Genomic DNA, 18,088 nt, shown 5'->3' with positions numbered 1-18,088 from the left:
TCCAAGCACTGGTGTTGATGTCCAGGTCTTTGAGGGTTACCTTGAAGCAGTACTTGAATTGACTGTTTTGTATAATCCTATTTCCATGGACAATATTTATTCCTTGCAATATTTCCTAATTTTACATATATTTGTGAGAGGATGGTCTCTCAGGATTCTCCCACAGCTGACTTGAATGGCTCATTGCCGTGCACAGTGCACCGATATCGTGCACAAGCCCTATCTCTGTTAACCCTGGATAGTAAACTGGCATGTTGGGTATCTCCAGGATGCCCATTTAACCTAGGAATACATTTATAATACGGAGGCCGCCGTATGTCCAGGCAGGAAGTAGATACAGGGAAGTTAAGCATACTTGCTACAGGGTCAGAGTACACAGAAGGTGCCAGGCGTGAGAGAGGGAGAGGACGCCAGCGAGGCGACAGACTGACCTCTGGGGTCAGCCTCAACCGGCGATGGAGAATAACAACTATGACGTGGTTGCGACGTGTTCATGACGTCACCTCTGCTACTGATCAGGGAACAATCAATATGATTGGTTCCCGCTCTTTTGCTGCAATGCTATTGGTCAAATTGTAATCCCTTGTGTTGTGTCCCATGAGATGCCCGGCAGCCTCTTGCTGGGTATTCACGTGAGGGAGCCAGTGCATAAAGGACGTGTCCTGTTCTGTCTATCGGCCAATAGATTGAACGCCATCTATTCCTCACCGTCAAGTTAAACTCGGCGTCTTTTCGATATACCAACGCTCGCCCGGAATCGCAATCGTGACTATATTACTTAGAAGCCTAGTGACAAATCACCAGAGCGAAACAGACTGGTATCAGGTAACCCCTAGTGACAAATAGAGATCGTCTGTGAGTGACCTAGAGTGAACTAAGGCAGTGCCGCCGCCGAAGCAATCCGTGTGTGACTTTACCACAGTGTACCGCATGGTACCATATAACCTGCAGCCGCCAGCCTGCCACTGTCCAGAGTGTGTAGCTAGTACCTCAGTAGCCTCGGTAGCCTCAAGCCGCCCTGCCTCATGGTACTACATGACGTCACCACCTTACTTACCGCCAGTGCCATCAAGTGTGTGTGTGTTGATATACACCGCGCCCTCCTGCGAGTACCCCCTGTGTCAAGTACGGTTTGTGGGAAAGCCTGTTGCCGAAACCAGCTGTCAGGCCACCTACGAGTTCTTGCATAAATGTGCCCTGAGGGAGTGAGTGAATAAGAGGTAGCCTACCTGTAAGTACAAGATCTTGTCATTATTTTATTGTGTGTCTGTGTTGATCTGAGGGATCAACCACAGTTCTCACCTTCTCATACCCGACACAGGTATAGGTGAAGACACCCGACGGTGTATGTGTGTTTATCTGTGTGGTATCACGACATTACACTCGTCTGTGAATGTGAGCTTCACATACACCACACATTTAGTATTGTGTGATATTATCATTGTGCATTTTATTGCATGTCCCATTGACAGTGCCATTGTTGAATTATTGCACATCATCATTACCCAAGTATCTGGTTGGAACTCTTGTGATCCCTTTGCATACTGGCAGTTAGGTTTGCTGTGTTAATGATTGGCTGTCAATTGTGTTAAGTTAGGCGTTTCTCCATGAGTGGATCCGAATCTATTAGCCAGACGTTAAGAGTCTCACTAATGCAACCATAGCCTTTCTGACGCCAATCTAAAGTAAATCAAGCACCCTTTGTATTAGTTGTTAAGTTAGTAAATAAACTACTGTTAAGCTTTATGTGGTGTTTCCGTTGAACCACTTCTGAATACTGCCAACTATTTACTCAAGCCTTAGCTCCAGTTGTCTTCAATACCGAGTTGCCTATTATTCACAAATCTATATATGTGATGAGGATCCTAGGAGTCCCTTAAAGTGACTTAAGCATTGAGGAGATTCCAACGATCAACGTGGACCAGGACCAGGTGAGGCTAGTCTGAGAAGAGAACCTCAAGGACTAACTCGACCTTGCTCCCAGGCCCTGTACGGTTGCTCTCGTATTTTCTCTACTGATTTTGACAGCTTCGTGAAGCGTCTGCTACATGTACATTGGCGACGTACTCATTGCAGTTGGGAAAGCAAAACAGAAAACCCCACAATATTTATTCACTCAATGACTATTATTGGAATAATGCTAAACTAGTCAACCTGTCCTCGTCCCCACCCACATATATTTGTTCGAATTAAAGCAGTTACCAGGGAGGATGTAATTAAACAAATAGCAAAACTAAAACCAAACAAATCCCCAGGGCCGGATGAAGTGTTTGCCAGGGTGCTTAAAGAATGCAAAGAGGAGCTTTCCGAGCCACTGTCTACCATATTTAATAAATTAATAGAGTTAGGTAGAGTGCCAGAGTCATGGAAGGTAGCTAATGTGGTACCAATTTTTAAGAAAGGGTATAGATCACTTGCGTCAAACTATCGGCCAATTAGCCTAACATCTATTGTGGGAAAGTTACTTGAATCGATAATTGCAAATACAATTCGTCTTCATCTTGAAAAAAATAAATTAATAAACGAGTCGCAACATGGTTTTACAAATGGCCGTTCAAGTTTAACAAATTTGCTATCTTTTTATTCCAGCATAATTGAGGCAGTTGATAGTGGTAAGGATTGTGATGTTGTGTACCTTGACTTTAGCAAAGCTTTTGATACAGTGCCACATGAAAGACTGATTACAAAAATAGAGGCTCATGGTATTGGGGGTGCTATATTAATTTAAGTTGGATTAGGGCATGGCTATTCCAAAGGAAACGTTAAGAGTTAGTATAAATGGCGTTAAGTCAGAGTGGGATAATGTTGTTAGTGGAGTGCCTCAAGGCTCTGTCCTGGGACCTCTGCTGTTTATAATATATATAAATGATTTAGATTCAGGTTTGAGTAGCAACATCTGCAAATTTGTAGATGATACAAAAATCGGTAGGGAAATTAAGACGGAAGAAGACTCGCTATCACTTCAAGTTGATCTAAATAGGGTTTTGAAATGGTCAAAAGATTGGCAAATGCAGTTTAATGTTGATAAATGTAAAGTTCTGAGGCTAGGTAATGATGACAGAGTTACAAGATACGAACTAGATGGTGCTGAGATTGCGAAACGGATCTGAGTTATGATTAGTAAGAATTTAAACAAAAGGGTCAATGCATCAATGTTCATAATAAGGCAAATAGGACACTGGGATTTATTAATCGAAGCATTAGTAACAAGACACCTGGTGTGGTTCTTCAGCTATATCTTGCTCTGGTTAGGCCCCATTTAGATTATGCAGTTCAGTTTTGGTTGCGGTACTATAGAATGGATATAAATTCACTTGAATGTATCCAGCGTAGGATGACTTAATTTAATTCCCCAAATTAGAAATCTTTCATACGAAGAAAGATTAACAAAGCTTAAATTGCATTCACTGGAAAGGCGAAGAGTTAGGGGTGACATGATAGAGGTTTACAAGTGGATGAATGGACATAACAAAGGGGATATTAATAGGGTATTAAAAGTATCAACACAAGACAGAACATGAAACAATGGGTATAAATTGGATAAGTTTAGATTTAGGAAAGACTTGGGTAAATACTGGTTCAATAACAGGGTTGTTGATTTGTGGAACCAATTGCCACGTAACGTGGTCAACCCGTTCTCGCACTTGCATGTAGTCAATATTGGTTTATTTAATAAGTCCATATGTGACAAACTAATTGATGGTGAATATTTTAGTTTACTTAACCTATGCCATTGATAGGTTAAGTAATAATTGTAAATAAGAAGCAATAAGATGCTTATCTTAACATACTAAGAAGGTTAGGCGAGGTCGGTGTTTTCTATGAAGTTTTTCGAGGTAAACTAAAATATTTACAATCAATTAATATGTCACATATGCACTTATTAAATAAGCCAATATTGACTATAAGCAAGTGCGAGAACGGGTTGACGTGGGGTCCCTCGATTGTTCCAAGCGTGGGTTGGACATGTATATGAGTGGGATTGGGTGGTTGTAAATAGGAGCTGTCTCGTATGGGCCAATAGGCCTTCTGCAGTTGCTTGTTTGTGATGTGTGTATATGTATGTATGTATGTATTAACACGATGTACTGAACGGGGTGAGAATAGCTTGAGCTACCTCATCCCTTTGTGTGTATTTTACATCAATAAACTTATTTCAATTTCTGCAGTTGCCTTTGTTCTTACGTTCTTATTTTACATTCTTGTAAAGCCACTACCACGCATAGCGGTTCCAGCAAGAAACGTTACTAGATAAAACTATGAGCTGTTGTACATAAGAACAAAGGTAACTGCAGAAGGCCTATTGGCCCATACGAGGCAGCTCCTATTTATAACCACCCAATCCCACTCATATACATGTCCAACCCACGCTTGAAAGAATCAAGGGGCCCCACCTCCACCACGTTACGTGGTAATGGGTTCCACAAATCAACAACCCTATTACCGAACCAGTATTTACCCAAGTCTTTCCTAAATCTAAACTTACCCAATTTATACCCATTGTTTCGTGTTCTGTCTTGTGTTGATACTTCTAATACCCTATTAATATCCCCTTTGTTATGTCCATTCATCCACTTGTAAACCTCTATCATGTCACGCCTAACTCTTCACCTTTCCAGTGAATGCAATTTAAGCTTTGTTAATCTTTCTTCATATGAAAGATTTCTAATTTGGGGAATTAAATAATCTTTTGACCATTTCAAAACCCTATTTAGATCAACTTGAAGTGATAGTGAGTCTTCTTCCGTGTTAATTTCCCTACCGATTTTTGTATCATCGGCAAATTTGCAAATGTTGCTACTTAAACCTGAATCTAAATCATTTATATATATTATAAACAGCAGAGGTCCCAGGACAGAGCCTTGAGGCACTCCACTAACAACATTATCCCACTCTGACTTAACGCCATTTATACTAACTCTAACGTTTCCTTTGGAATAGCCATGCCCTAATCCAACTTAAATTAATATAGCACCCCCAATACCATGAGCCTCTATTTTTGTAATCAGTCTTTCATGTGGCACTGTTCAAAGGCTTTGCTAAAGTCAAGGTCTCAAGCTAGTCTGATAATGTATCACCATGATGACTAATGGAGTTGCATAGCCCCATTGATATTAAATCCTACTTAATTAACGTACTGGAATTTTATACATTAACAAAAATAAATCTAGACGGAGAAGATGGTTCGACTTCCCAAAAGGCTTTCGACACAGTTTCTCATTCATTACTAATAGGATTGGTCCAGGTACCTATACTCTCTATTCCTCCCTTATGACAATGGCCTAACTAGTCAACGTATGTAGATGATGCGAATTATCGAGACGAGTCGGGACAGATGAAGATCGTAAAAATACTGCATGACCTAGACAGACTGCAGAGTTGGTCAGTAAAATGGTTTTTGGACCATATATACCGTCAAGAATAAGGTCATGAGAATAGTGACAGGAAACCAACTGTACGGTACAAACTGAAGTGAACCACTTCTTTGAAACAACAAAAGAAAAAAACATGGAAGTCTAGGGTTAGGCCTAGACCAAGAAATAGTCTATGATAAGACCAAATACCATGTCTTATCCCAAGTGAATCAACCTGGGATAAGGTCAGGTCACAGGTCAGTAACCACCCAGTCACCGGAACCGCCTCTGACCTTCCTACATCACACTGCTAAGGTATTATCGGACTACTTCACAAATCGCTCAAGCCCAGACAGTTAAGCACATTTCTAATCCTTGCCAAAACACTACCATTTAAGGCCTGCAATTTTCACATTACTGTACACCCGCCCTTAATTTTACGTTGGGCTTAAAACGGCGTTTAAACAATCCTTCCCATGGGCTAGAAATAGGCTAAAACTACTGCGGTCTTAATATTTACAAACTTTAAAAAATAATGAGTGGAGAATTCAGGAGATAGAACGGCAGACGAGAGAGAACGGCGCCCTCATGGTAACCTGGGTAAGGATGGCTGGATGAGGGCGGGGAGGGGGAGGCTGGGAGGGGGAGGCTGGGAGGAGGAGGGGGGATGTTTGGAGAGACAGTTGGTTGGGGGGGGGGGGATGGGAGGGGAGGCTAACACCTGGCAACTGTGAGTCATCCCTCAACCCACTCCCTAAATAATGGCAGATTCGTGCATGATGCTCGAACGCTGCTGGCAGTTAAATTAAACGTGTCTAAATAATAACCGATACAAAATAGGAATCCGGATAAAACGGAGGCGAAAATTCCTGGATGGATAAGAGCCCCCCCGCCAGACGAGAGGTCTGGAGGGCAAGTGAGAGTACAAGGTGAGGCGCGGTATGCTACAACCCACGCCATGCCATATGGCATAACTGGCCTACGTGTTAGTTCCTAGTCACACGTGGCAGTCACTTCCGTCTGCGGTGATCACGGTGCGGTGCTCTATACACACACACGGCCACTTCCTGCGTTTAAGAAGGTCAATTAACGACCAGGTGTGAGAGAACGGTGGTGATGGTATGTGGGGCACCACCTGTGTAAGCGACACTGCCTCTCTCCTAACTATCCTCGTTACATGGTACACAATGTTACCAACACGGGTTTACCACATAACCTGCGCCACAGATGGTTACCGTGCCATCATCAGTTACAACATATGGCTACCAGACTGCACAAATTGTCGCAGTTTGAACAGCAGCTTGTACTGGTAGTGACAGGAAACTGCTTAAATGGGGCTAGCGGTAACAACAGTCTACTACAACACTGTAAAACCGTCATCCTTGCTACATACATTTTTTGTAAATACGAGACCATAACAAGATACGAATTAAGAAAACTGGAATTTTAACACGCAAGGCATGCAGGATGCTCTAGGATGTCTTGGGGCCGCTTGGCTACGGAAGCCGACAGTTTTATAGTACAGTACTGCACAGGAATAAACATTTCCTATGAATAATACATCTGTCATAGATAATTTAGAGAACAGCAGAATCTCCAGTAAAATTTAAATCTCCTCCCGTTAAACAACGGTCTTTCACATTTGGGTTACAATTACCTTGCAAACAAAATTGGTTTCAGTATAATTGGTAGTACCAAAGCTAATTATGTTATGTTGCTAACCTATTTAGTGTAGTCAGCACAAGGACAACCACCAGATGTGCGGTGGTAGACTCGTCCCGCGAATTTCGAGGGCCGAACTACGTGGAAAGACCGAGGAAAGAGCCTCTCAGTGATACAAAGGGGGAAACATGATTGAAATGTACAAAACTTATTGCAACGGAACGAGTGTACGAATGAAGGTTGGATACCTACATGAACCAGACACTAACAAAACCATTGCTTACGATATTATATGCCAGAACTACATCCTCATACACAAGATTCGATCAACTCCATTTAGGCTATTTTTAACTTATACATTTCAGATCCTCTTTAGTATTCTTGCCTTTTCCTCCCTCGTGGAATCATCACCCAACCCTAACAATGCTTACTTCATTAACATCAAACCAGTAGTGTGTTTTACGGGCTATTCATGCCCGTGCCACCTCTTGGGTGGCTTAATCTTTATCAATCAATCAGTAGTGTGTTAGCCTAGTCGGCGGGGGTAGTACGTTCTGCTTTTACCATAAAAGCTAGGACAATTAATAACATGCCATCAACTCCCATGTGCCCAAAAGTATTCACCCACGGCCAATCATGGGAAAAAATGGTGAGTGGGTGTTCGTAGAGTGAGTAGCAAGTACGGAAGTGGGTAAACATGAGGGTCAGAACTCTGCATTAGTTAGCATATAGCTAAAAAGGCAGTGCCTTAATAGCTGAAGCTTAACACTTCAACAGTTAAGCTTAGGTACAGCCCGTCCAAGGTTACAACAAAGCTAGACACCATGCCCACCCACTGCACCTCTCAAGCTGATGCTTAACCCCACAAAAATGTTGTCAGTCAAGTTTTAAGATTTTTTCCTGTAATAAACTTTCATTTATAAATGCTTTAGTGAACATTGTATCCAGCATAAGCAAATGAACTTTCTTCAGGAAACACATCGAAACACGGTTTAAGGAAACCCACACTACGGCCACTCTGCACAAGGCAGACAAGGACACGTACGTAATTATCGAAAGGCGGCACCAAGCCGGGAAGACTACCAAGTACCGCCAGACAAGGGCAAGGTGAGCGGCGCTTCAACATTCCTGGGAGTTCTCCGTACAGGCACTAGCCTACCCTGGCGCTCCACGCCCCTAGACTTAAAACTGCCACATCAGGGTATTGTATACTAAAACGTATACAATGAACGTCAGCGTAATGTTCATTTAAACCGCATTATTCAGCCGTTTAACATTATTGAAAATCCGCACATCCAATAAGCCCTCCTGGATGAATAATGTAGCCACCTAATTTTATTAATGATGTCGCCAGTGTCAGCTCTAAACTCATTATGTACTCCTCTTTTTGGCTTTATTTCCCAACATTTCATTCATTCGGTCTAGGCCTACTGTACTTTTTAACCATTTCTGTTTTTATGCAAGCCAAGATCAGCTACTTTTAACTACACGTAATTCCAACAGTACAACCTTAATACAGAAGAATGGCAAAGGTCTTAAGGATCGGTATCGTTTATTTTCCCCATCAACAATCGGCTCTAAAGGTTCGTTCTACCGTGACGATAGGACCATTCTACCGTGACGATAGGACCATTCTACCGTGAGGATAGTACCATTCTACCATGAGGATAGGACCATTCTACCATGAGGATAGGACCATTCTACGCCGGCGGCAACAATCAATACTGGTTAAGGTCAGGGTGGAGAATGGTCACGCAACCGTAGGGTTCTTATGTTCACACAGGTCAGGGTTGGGTTATATTGTTTACACAACCAGACACTAAAATGTCATAAAAAGTTTAATAAAATGTATATCATAAACCTAAGCTAAGCAAGAAATGGGACATTAAATTACACTAAACAAATTACTGTACAAATATCATATAGGATATACGTCATGATAACTTTCAGTGGAGCAGCCATGTGACGCCATGGCAGCTCCAGAAAGCAGCTGCTTTCTGCATCTATGCCCCTTTGCTACTAGGTGCCGCTACAGGTTAGGTGCAAAGCGTCACAAATATTATATAGAGCATTTCTCATGGGCAAGTTCCACCTCTGCCTACAACCATGCATGCAGGTGGCTCAGTGGCTACGTGCAGTGCACTAAGTTGGTGAAATGACAAAACATAAGACGGCATAGAACGAACACCTTAGAAGAGCGCGATATACAGAGCTTAAGTTTATCGACCAATGCTCTACATGGTTTCTCGTCCATGCTCTAAACTGGAGCATGTTGGGAGGGTTGCTGTAGGTGGACTCCACATACAAGACGGAGCGTAGAGCCACAGCTGTGGCTCCGCGGGATATCCGCTAGCGTTATCACTACACCAGGTCACCCTCAGCTCCATTCACCCCTCACACTAGTATACACCACCCTCTTACATGGAAAACTGACCCTCCCCTTACAGTGAGCCCACACTGATCTCCCACAACCCCCACTCTCACACACACACAGTGAGCCAGTCAGGACCCCCCTCCCCAACCTCCCTCACACAGTGAGCCAGTCAGGTACCCCCCCCCCCCTCCCTCTCTCAGAGGGAGCAAATCATACTTACCTATCAGTGACTACCTGTTACGTTAAACTATAACTATTTTGACGTTAGAATTCTCTGTCTGATGTCCTTGAAGTTGTGGATGGAAGAGGCTTCCACAAGTATTAGGGCATTCCACTTGTTAACCTCACGGGCAGGGTATTATTATTTCTTTATATTTCTGGGCATGATTATTTCTTTGTTTTTTAGATCAATTAGCATTTCCAATTAACATTTGTGTCCTCTTTGTCTTCAGTCTTTGTCCTTTTGTGATACGGGGGAGGGGGAAAGCTGTTACCCATGCAGCAGGTCCTACTTTCAATTCGAAGAGGCTGATCTTGTCCACCTTGTCTATTTCATCAGTATCTTTTTGTTGTGATCATATCCCTTCTATTTCTTCTCTCCTCTAGGGTGGAGAGAAATAGCTCCATTAATCTACCCTCTTAGCTCTATCACCAATCGTCATGCAAACCCCTGAACTTCACAAATTAGTTTTATGCTTCACAAGGTGCAGATTCCATACGGGTGCTGCATATTTCTGTATTAGTCTGATAAATATTTACGTACATTGCGTTGAAAGGGTCGTGACTTTGGTTTATAAATAATGTTCTTGTGTACACCAGTGTCCCATATATGGTGTTCGTGTTATCTTGGTTGTGTGCCTCGGTGTTAGTACTTATCCACAGCAGAATTCTCTCTCCAATTCCCGTAGCTGCCGTCCCCTTATGTTGTAGATACCTCCTGGTCCCTCCCCCTTTCCCATCATCATTACCTTACACTTGATGGAATTTAAGTCCAGCAACCATTTGTTTGTCCATTTTAGGAGTGTATAAAAAAAATCCTGTATATTTTTGCAATCCTCCTGATTTTACATTTATCATTCACCTGCAACATTGACGTGTACGAGTTCACCGCCTTTATATATTTAGCAGTCATCTATCAGTCTCAGGAGACTATGGACTTGCGCTCTGGAGTGGCCTATCCTGGGCGCAAAGCCAGGGTAGGTTGGATACAGGGGGGGGGGGGAAGCTGTTACCCATGCAGCAGGTCCCTCCTCACCACGGCGTCGAAAGTCTCCATTGGAAAGAAACGCCAATACGATTGGTTCCAGCGCCGTCGCAGGCACTGTCAGAACGAGACTGAAGCCTTTAGATATGTAGTAAACACAAATTTGTAACAGCAGCAGTCTAGGACTCGAAACTTATGACTGTCAGAGGTGCTGCCCCACCCACTTCAGTGTATCCCTGTTATTCCAGACTTTTACCAGGAATATTAAACAATGATTTGTGACAATCTCTGAAAACAGTCTAGGTAAGACCTCTTTTTAAGACCTTGAACGAGCTTGTCAGGCACGGGTCCTCTCCAGATGCTCCATTCTCAATCCAATTGCATTTTCCAGCACAAGGCGTAATGGTCAATGGCATTAGTCATTGTCATTTAGTCTTTTCTCTGCCTCTCTTTGGCTATTGGGACTTTTTGTATTGGGTCTACATTTATCTCCCGCTCACAGACAGAACCAGCCAGTCAACGAGTTCCCTCGCTCACAGACACGACGAGCCAGTCAGCCAGTACCCTCGCTCACAGACACGACGAGCCAGTCAGCCAGTACCCTCGCTCACAGACACGACGAGCCAGTCAGCCAGTACCCTCGCTCACAGACACGACGAGCCAGTCAGCCAGTTCCCCCGCTCACAGACACAACGAGCCAGTCAGCCAGTTCCCCCGCTCACAGACACAACGAGCCAGTCAGCCAGTACCCCCGCTCACAGACACGACGAGCCAGGCAGCCAGTACCCCGCTCACAGACACGACGAGCCAGTCAGCCAGTACCCCGCTCACAGACACGACGAGCCAGTCAGCCAGTACCCCCGCTCACAGACACAACGAGCCAGTCAGCCAGTACTCCCGCTCACAGACACAACGAGCCAGTCAGCCAGTACTCCCGCTCACAGACACGACGAGCCAGTCAGCCAGTACTCCCGCTCACAGACACGACGAGCCAGCCAGCCAGTTCCCTCGCTCACAGACACGACGAGCCAGCCAGCCAGTTCCCTCGCTCACAGACACGACGAGCCAGCCAGCCAGTACCCTCGCTCACAGACACGACGAGCCAGCCAGCCAGTTCCCCCGCTCACAGACAAGACGAGCCAGTCAGCCAGTACCCTCGCTCACAGACACGACGAGCAGCCAGCCAGTTCCCCCGCTCACAGACAAGACGAGCCAGTCAGCCAGTACCCTCGCTCACAGACACGACGAGCCAGTCAGCCAGTACCCTCGCTCACAGACACGACGAGCCAGTCAGCCAGTACCCTCGCTCACAGACACGACGAGCCAGTCAGCCAGTTCCCCCGCTCACAGACACGACGAGCCAGTCAGCCAGTACCCTCGCTCACAGACAAGACGAGCCAGTCAGCCAGTACCCTCGCTCACAGACAAGACGAGCCAGTCAGCCAGTACCCTCGCTCACAGACACGACGAGCCAGCCAGCCAGTACCCTCGCTCACAGACACGACGAGCCAGTCAGCCAGTACCCTCGCTCACAGACACGACGAGCCAGTCAGCCAGTTCCCCCGCTCACAGACACGACGAGCCAGTCAGCCAGTACCCTCGCTCAGAGACACGACGAGCCAGTCAGCCAGTAGTACCCTGGCTCACAGACACGACGAGCCAGTCAGCCAGTACCCTCGCTCACAGACACGACCCTGCTCTGTGGTGCTTGGGCAGGCAATATGAACCTACTCGTACCCGGACCCAAACATTATTTCCAGTTTAGATAGAAGCGTAAGTGGGTAACAAACTAGGTGTGTATTAAGTTCTTACTAGCTATAGCAGACCCATTTTTAAGATTTTTCCATCACTAAAATAGTGTTAAGTAAATAAGACCATGGCAAGCATATGAGGTCTTTGTTTAGGAGCTCTTTGTGCTCACGTGGCGTTGTAGAGCTGCACTCGAGCACCGGCCACACCTGTCCCTGATGGCGCCAGAGTGGGCCTCGCCATGCATCTGCCAGTTGTGCTCTAGCTCAACACGGGTCAAATAACGCGACATACCTGCCTGGTCTCTAGGGTATATTAGACCTTGCTAGCCGCCTCCTAGTTATCGCAACCCCGTCAAAACATCGCACGAACTGAAACTAATTCTTATTACAAAGGTCTCTTACAAACTACTCGAGAGAGATATGCAAGCAAATCATCTTCAAATTCATAGCTTATGCCTTCCCCTTACAAGGCTCCTCGTAGCCCCCCCTAGTTTCTTTATTAAATTGTGTACTAGTTCACTTGTATGTGATGTTCCCAAGCTTAATATACCCCCTCGCCCTCAAAGACTTCATGAACGCGACGATGGAGCGCTCCTGGACGAGGGTCCCCCCCATCACCCCGCCTCTCCCTCACCACCCCTGCCACACCCTCAACACACCCACCATCCTCACCCCTCGCCGGCTCCACCATGCATACCGCACCACGCTCCTCTTCCCCCAACCTCTCTCACAAACACACACACGAACATGCACACAAATCCTGCTCATTAGGCGAGTTAAAAAGTTGAAGAGCAGCGTTCGTGACCCCCCGCCCCACCACTGACAGCCACCGGCATACTGACAATGAACGGTGTGAAACATGGCAGAAACCTCAACATAAATATGGCTGTAAAAAAAGTGATTTACGCTCCAGAAGGCACACAAGACCCAACGAACTTCAGTGTAGTCTTGAGAAGCAAATTCACAAGGTAATAACCACTGCACTCACTGTGAGCAAGAAGTACGTCCTACCTCCGTGAAATCCAAAGCTCAACTGGCAGGCGGCGTAGCGGCTCACAAGCTCCCTCACCAATGACTCAACTGGCGGGCGGTTGCCAGGCCTCGCCACGCCTTGCTTTGCCACGCCTCGCCCTCGCTTGACTCAAACCCGCCCAACAGTGACTCAACGCACTGATGAATGCCCCTAAAAATTCCTCGGAGGACGTCACCACGGCGGAAAACTGGGCAATTATGCCAGTACGTGAAATATCGGTGACCAGCTCCCCGGGAAGACAATCATTATCCTGTAAGCCATGGCTGGGCGGACAAAATGCGCTTCACTGCCGCCCAGAGGGCCCCCGATGGGCGGGGAATCACTGCACTGAAGCAGATTACACGTATTCTCCTCTGGTCGTTGCGTGCAGCAACTAGAGGAACTATATTAGTATAGTGGCTAGTGTGGAGGCTTCCCCGTTAGTCAACTCACTCCCACCGCACGCCAGCCATACCTTACCACCCCACCACCATTCTCTCCTACCACTCTCCCTACCATCTCTCGCGTCTCCTTCCTTCCTTCCTTCCTATCACCCCATTTCCTCCTGCTTCTGATATTAGATCCATCATGATGACCACTCATCAGAAAATGAAGAAACGACGACATTTCGGTCCGTCGTGGATCATTATCAGGTCGTGTAAAGTTCCCCCTTACACGACTTGATAATGATCCAGGACGGACCGACACGGCGTGGTTTCTTCACTATCTGATATGTGGTCTGGTCTTGCTATCTTGTCACGTTATTGTGACCTATCATCTGCATTAGTTTCATCAGTTATTAATGTGTTCATTGGCCGTGATAGTCTACCTCGCTCATTTTGTTCTCATGTTCTCTAAGGGTACAGAACATTTGTTAAGTCCTTTATTTATTGATTTCTAGGCCAATTTTATATATTCTACAGAACAGATTTGGGACGTGTAGCGCAGTAGTCTGCGTCGTCGGCTTGTACCAAAGATCCCGGTACGATCCCTGGCGGACAGAGTTGGGTACATTTCCTTTCATCTGATGCCTCTTTTGTTTTGTTTTTCATCTAGCAGCAACATCGGTATTCGGGAGTTAGGCAACTGTTGTGGGTTCCATCCTGAGGAAGGTTATCAGTGGTTGGTCTGGAAGGACCTCGATAAGCTTAACCCTGACTGTGGTTATCTTCAGGTTATCTTGAGATGACTTCGGGGCTTTTTAGTGTCCCCGCGGCCCGGTCCTCGACCAGGCCTCCACCCCCAGGAAGCAGCCCGTGACAGCTGACTAATACCCAGGTACCTATTTTACTGCTAGGTAACCGGGGCATAGGGTGAAAGAAACTCTGCCCATTGTTTCTCGTCGGCGCCTGGGATCGAACCTAGGACCACAGGATCACAAATCCAGCGTGCTGTCCGCTCGGCCGACCGGCTCCCGGTGGGAATCCATTAGTGAACTTACTCCTCGGAGCTTGGTTTTCTCAGCTGTCTAGTACTGTATATATAAGTACTGAAAGTATATAAGTACTGCAAGTACTTATATACTTATGTAAGTAAGTTTAATACTTTATGTATATACGAATCAAGGAAACTGCAGAAGGCCTATTGGCCCACCTGTGGCAACTCGACCTATTTATATCCAGTCAAATTCATTCATATATAGGTCTAACCTGCGCTTGAAACCTTCAATGAATCCCACGCCTATTATATTACCCGGTAATTAGTTCGACAAATACACAACTCTTACCAAACCAGTATTTACCCAGGTCTTTCCTAAATCTAAACTAATCTAATTTATATCCATCGTTTCGTGTTCTATTATGTATTTATATACTTAATACCTTATTAATCTCAGCTTTATAAATAAATTTGGCAGCAGGATGCTGCTTCTGGAACTTTCCTTATTAAGACCACTCATAGCCCAGTCAATAGAGCTTCGGCTTCAGGCGCGTTGGGTCGACGGTTCGAAACTCCTACAGCCCAGGTGAACGGAAATTTCCCCTTTGTTATGTGAATTTGAAGTGAATTTTATGTCTTATTCTATAGTATGGCGACCAAAAGGGAACTGTATGATCTAAATGGGGCCTAACAGGAGCAAGATATACCTGAAGAATAACACCAGGTGTTTTATTAAACGCTTCTAAAATAAATCGCAGTGTCCTATTTGCCTTATTTCGAACATTTATGCATTGATTTTTCGCGTTTAAATTCTTACTAATCATGACCCACAGATATCTTTCGCAATCTCAACATCATTCAGCTGATAACCTGTTATCATTACCTACCCTCATAACCTTACATTTGCCAGCATTAAAATACATCTACCGGTCTTTTGACCATTTCAACGCCCTATCTAGATCGTCTTCAAGTGATTTGAGTCTTCTTTCGAGTCTATTTCCCTCCTGAGTTGGGCATCGTCGGTAAATTTGCAAGTATTGCTGCTGCAGTCTGTTCTCCCTGCTCACCGACTACCCATTCCCTGAAGGAATAGTTCCATGCGCCCCTCTTGACTCATGTTCAGTATAGTGTCTCAACCTGCTTCTCGTTCGTTGCCCGCCCATGTTAAGGCGTCCATCTCTGTACGCTTTCTAGAGGCATCTCGTTATTTTGTATGTCGTCATCAGGTCTTCTCACGTTCTTATCTTCCACAGTGATGGGAAATTCTATTCCTTCAGACTATCCTCGTATCCCAGCTCTCGTATTGATGTTACAAGACTCAGGGAAAATGGCCGCACTTTCTCATTTTTAATATTTATATTTGTGAATGCAGAGGTGAGAGTTAATTTTCCATAATCGGGGACAGGAAGCCTGCTGGGCTTATTGATGTCACCCTAGACCAGCTGCTGATCTTCCTCAAGATGCACTCCACAACAGTTGCTTTACTCCCAGAGACCTATTTACTGCTAGGTGAACAGAGGCACCAGGTGAAAAGAAATATACCACTTAATGTTAGAAGTTTTATTGTATTTTATTGAATATTGAATAAGTTTTATTGAATATTTTCATTAAATGTACACCTGCACGAGATGGTAAGCGACGGTTTCGGACGAGAGATGGAAAACAAAGTCTAAATTATTCTTTTAGTTCATATTCCACAAAAATATATAACAATAAAATTATATCTTTTTTTGTATATATCTCATACGGCACCATTACGGTGCTGGTGCCGTGTGAGCTCCCGCCTTTCTGTGGCGGGAAATCTGGAAGCTTGGCGGCCTCACGTCGGCTGTCAGCGGTAAACAGCTGGGCCTTGTGGCAGGCAAACACCACCCGGCAGACACTTGGCAACCCCCCGCGTCTCCCGGGAGGTGAGTGCACCTCCCCACCCCGAACACAGAACCTACTGGAAGACAATCGAACACAGTCCTTCCAGACGATATAGGCGTCAGGGGTACGGTGAACTCCAGGCACTCGAACACTAGGGATAGTAGCCTTCAGGTAAATAAGTTGTTGCACAATAAAAGATTCGCGAATATCTCCCTTCTTAACTGAAGCCAAGTCAGGCAAAAACGCAGCTGTGTCTTTCAGTGACCTCCGGTGGAGCCAGGGATGTCCTCCACGCCCCGTGGGCCTACCAAGACCCCGGCACCTCTCAACCACACCGGCGCCGTATCCGCCCCCTCTCTCTCCCTCCTATAATTCAAAAGGAAAACCAAAGGGATAAAACTACATGCGATAAATTGAAGAGGTCCGCCCTCATAGAGAAACTAAATTTTATAAATTATATTTTTTGTTATTTATTGTGTATGAGAACCGACTTTTTGTCACACCCTGTTTAGTAAAAAAATAATCTTCAAAAATATTAAGAAACTATATATTGTTACAAATAATAACAGTAAATGGTAAGACAATAAATTTTTGCTGGTAAAATAACTGGTGTTGAGGTGGGCTCATCCACACGATGGTATAATATGGTACTCGGTCAATAACTGGAGTCCAGTCGGCAGAGCTACGTCAACAAACATTAGAGCCCAGTCGAGGACTCCCTTGTGGGCACATATCCCTAAACAAGAGACCCTCGTCAAGAATATTATAAGTCCCCTCTGATCCTCCACATAACTTCCACCCCGGAGAGAAAGGCGCCGCTATTTTTTTTTTTTTTTTTTTTTTTTTTTTTTTTTTTTTTTTTTTTTTTTTTTTAGATATATACAAGAGTTGTTACATTCATGTACAGCCACTAGTACGCGTAGCGTTTCGGGCAGGTCCCTGGAATACGATCCCCTGCCGCGAAGAATCGTTTTTTCATCCAAGTACACATTTTACTGTTGCGTTAAACAGAGGCTACAGTTAAGGAATTGCGCCCAGTAAATCCTCCCCGGCCAGGATACGAACCCATGACATAGTGCTCGCGGAACGCCAGGCGAGTGTCTTACCACTACACCACGGAGACTGTATATTGATTTCTTGGCAAAAATATTGATATAATATTGTAAAAAGAAATGTAAAATTCGTTCAGTAGAAAATTTTACGCGAAATTTCTTATGAGTTTTTTTATTTATTTTACCCATATTAAAGACGATATATATATATAGTTACCAAATAAAAATATATGTGATGAATGAAGTAAAATAAATTGTGTTAAGTTTATTGACTTGTTGGGAAATATTCTATCCTATCCGCCTCACAAATACTGTAATAAGAGGTTGAAAATAAATACCAATTTATATATCTATATGTAATTACCGACGTTAAGTGGGCGGTATATTACACTACGATAAAATATAACATATATTAACTGTTCAATTTATTTAA

The 18,088-nt window shown here is 44.6% G+C and overlaps 2 protein-coding genes across 13 annotated transcripts in view; one reads left to right on the top strand and one right to left on the bottom strand.

Moving 5' to 3' along the window:
- cib (thymosin beta cib) overlaps positions 1 to 18,088 on the bottom strand; it is a 299,505-nt gene that overhangs the window by 20,345 nt on the left and 261,072 nt on the right. For 7 of the 12 annotated variants that reach the window (XM_045755311.2, XM_045755305.2, XM_045755309.2 and 4 more), the window contains exon 1: positions 13,334 to 13,490. The exons of 3 other annotated variants lie outside the window; for them this stretch is intronic. The gene's annotated coding sequence lies outside the window, so the exon portion shown is untranslated. Of the gene's footprint in view, positions 1 to 1,057; positions 1,211 to 13,333; positions 13,512 to 18,088 lie in introns of those variants that run through there. 2 more of the 12 variants (XM_069321118.1, XM_069321119.1) reach the window with 2 other exon arrangements.
- Positions 10,997 to 12,319, top strand: LOC138362799 (uncharacterized). Its single transcript, XM_069321359.1, has one exon. It carries the CDS (start codon positions 10,997 to 10,999, stop codon positions 12,317 to 12,319), a length of 1,323 nt encoding a protein of 440 aa, XP_069177460.1.

Source organism: Procambarus clarkii, chromosome 9, assembly GCF_040958095.1.
Source record: "Procambarus clarkii isolate CNS0578487 chromosome 9, FALCON_Pclarkii_2.0, whole genome shotgun sequence".
Taxonomy (NCBI): Eukaryota; Metazoa; Arthropoda; class Malacostraca; order Decapoda; family Cambaridae; genus Procambarus; species Procambarus clarkii.
This window is presented reverse-complemented; position numbering and strand designations above follow the sequence as displayed.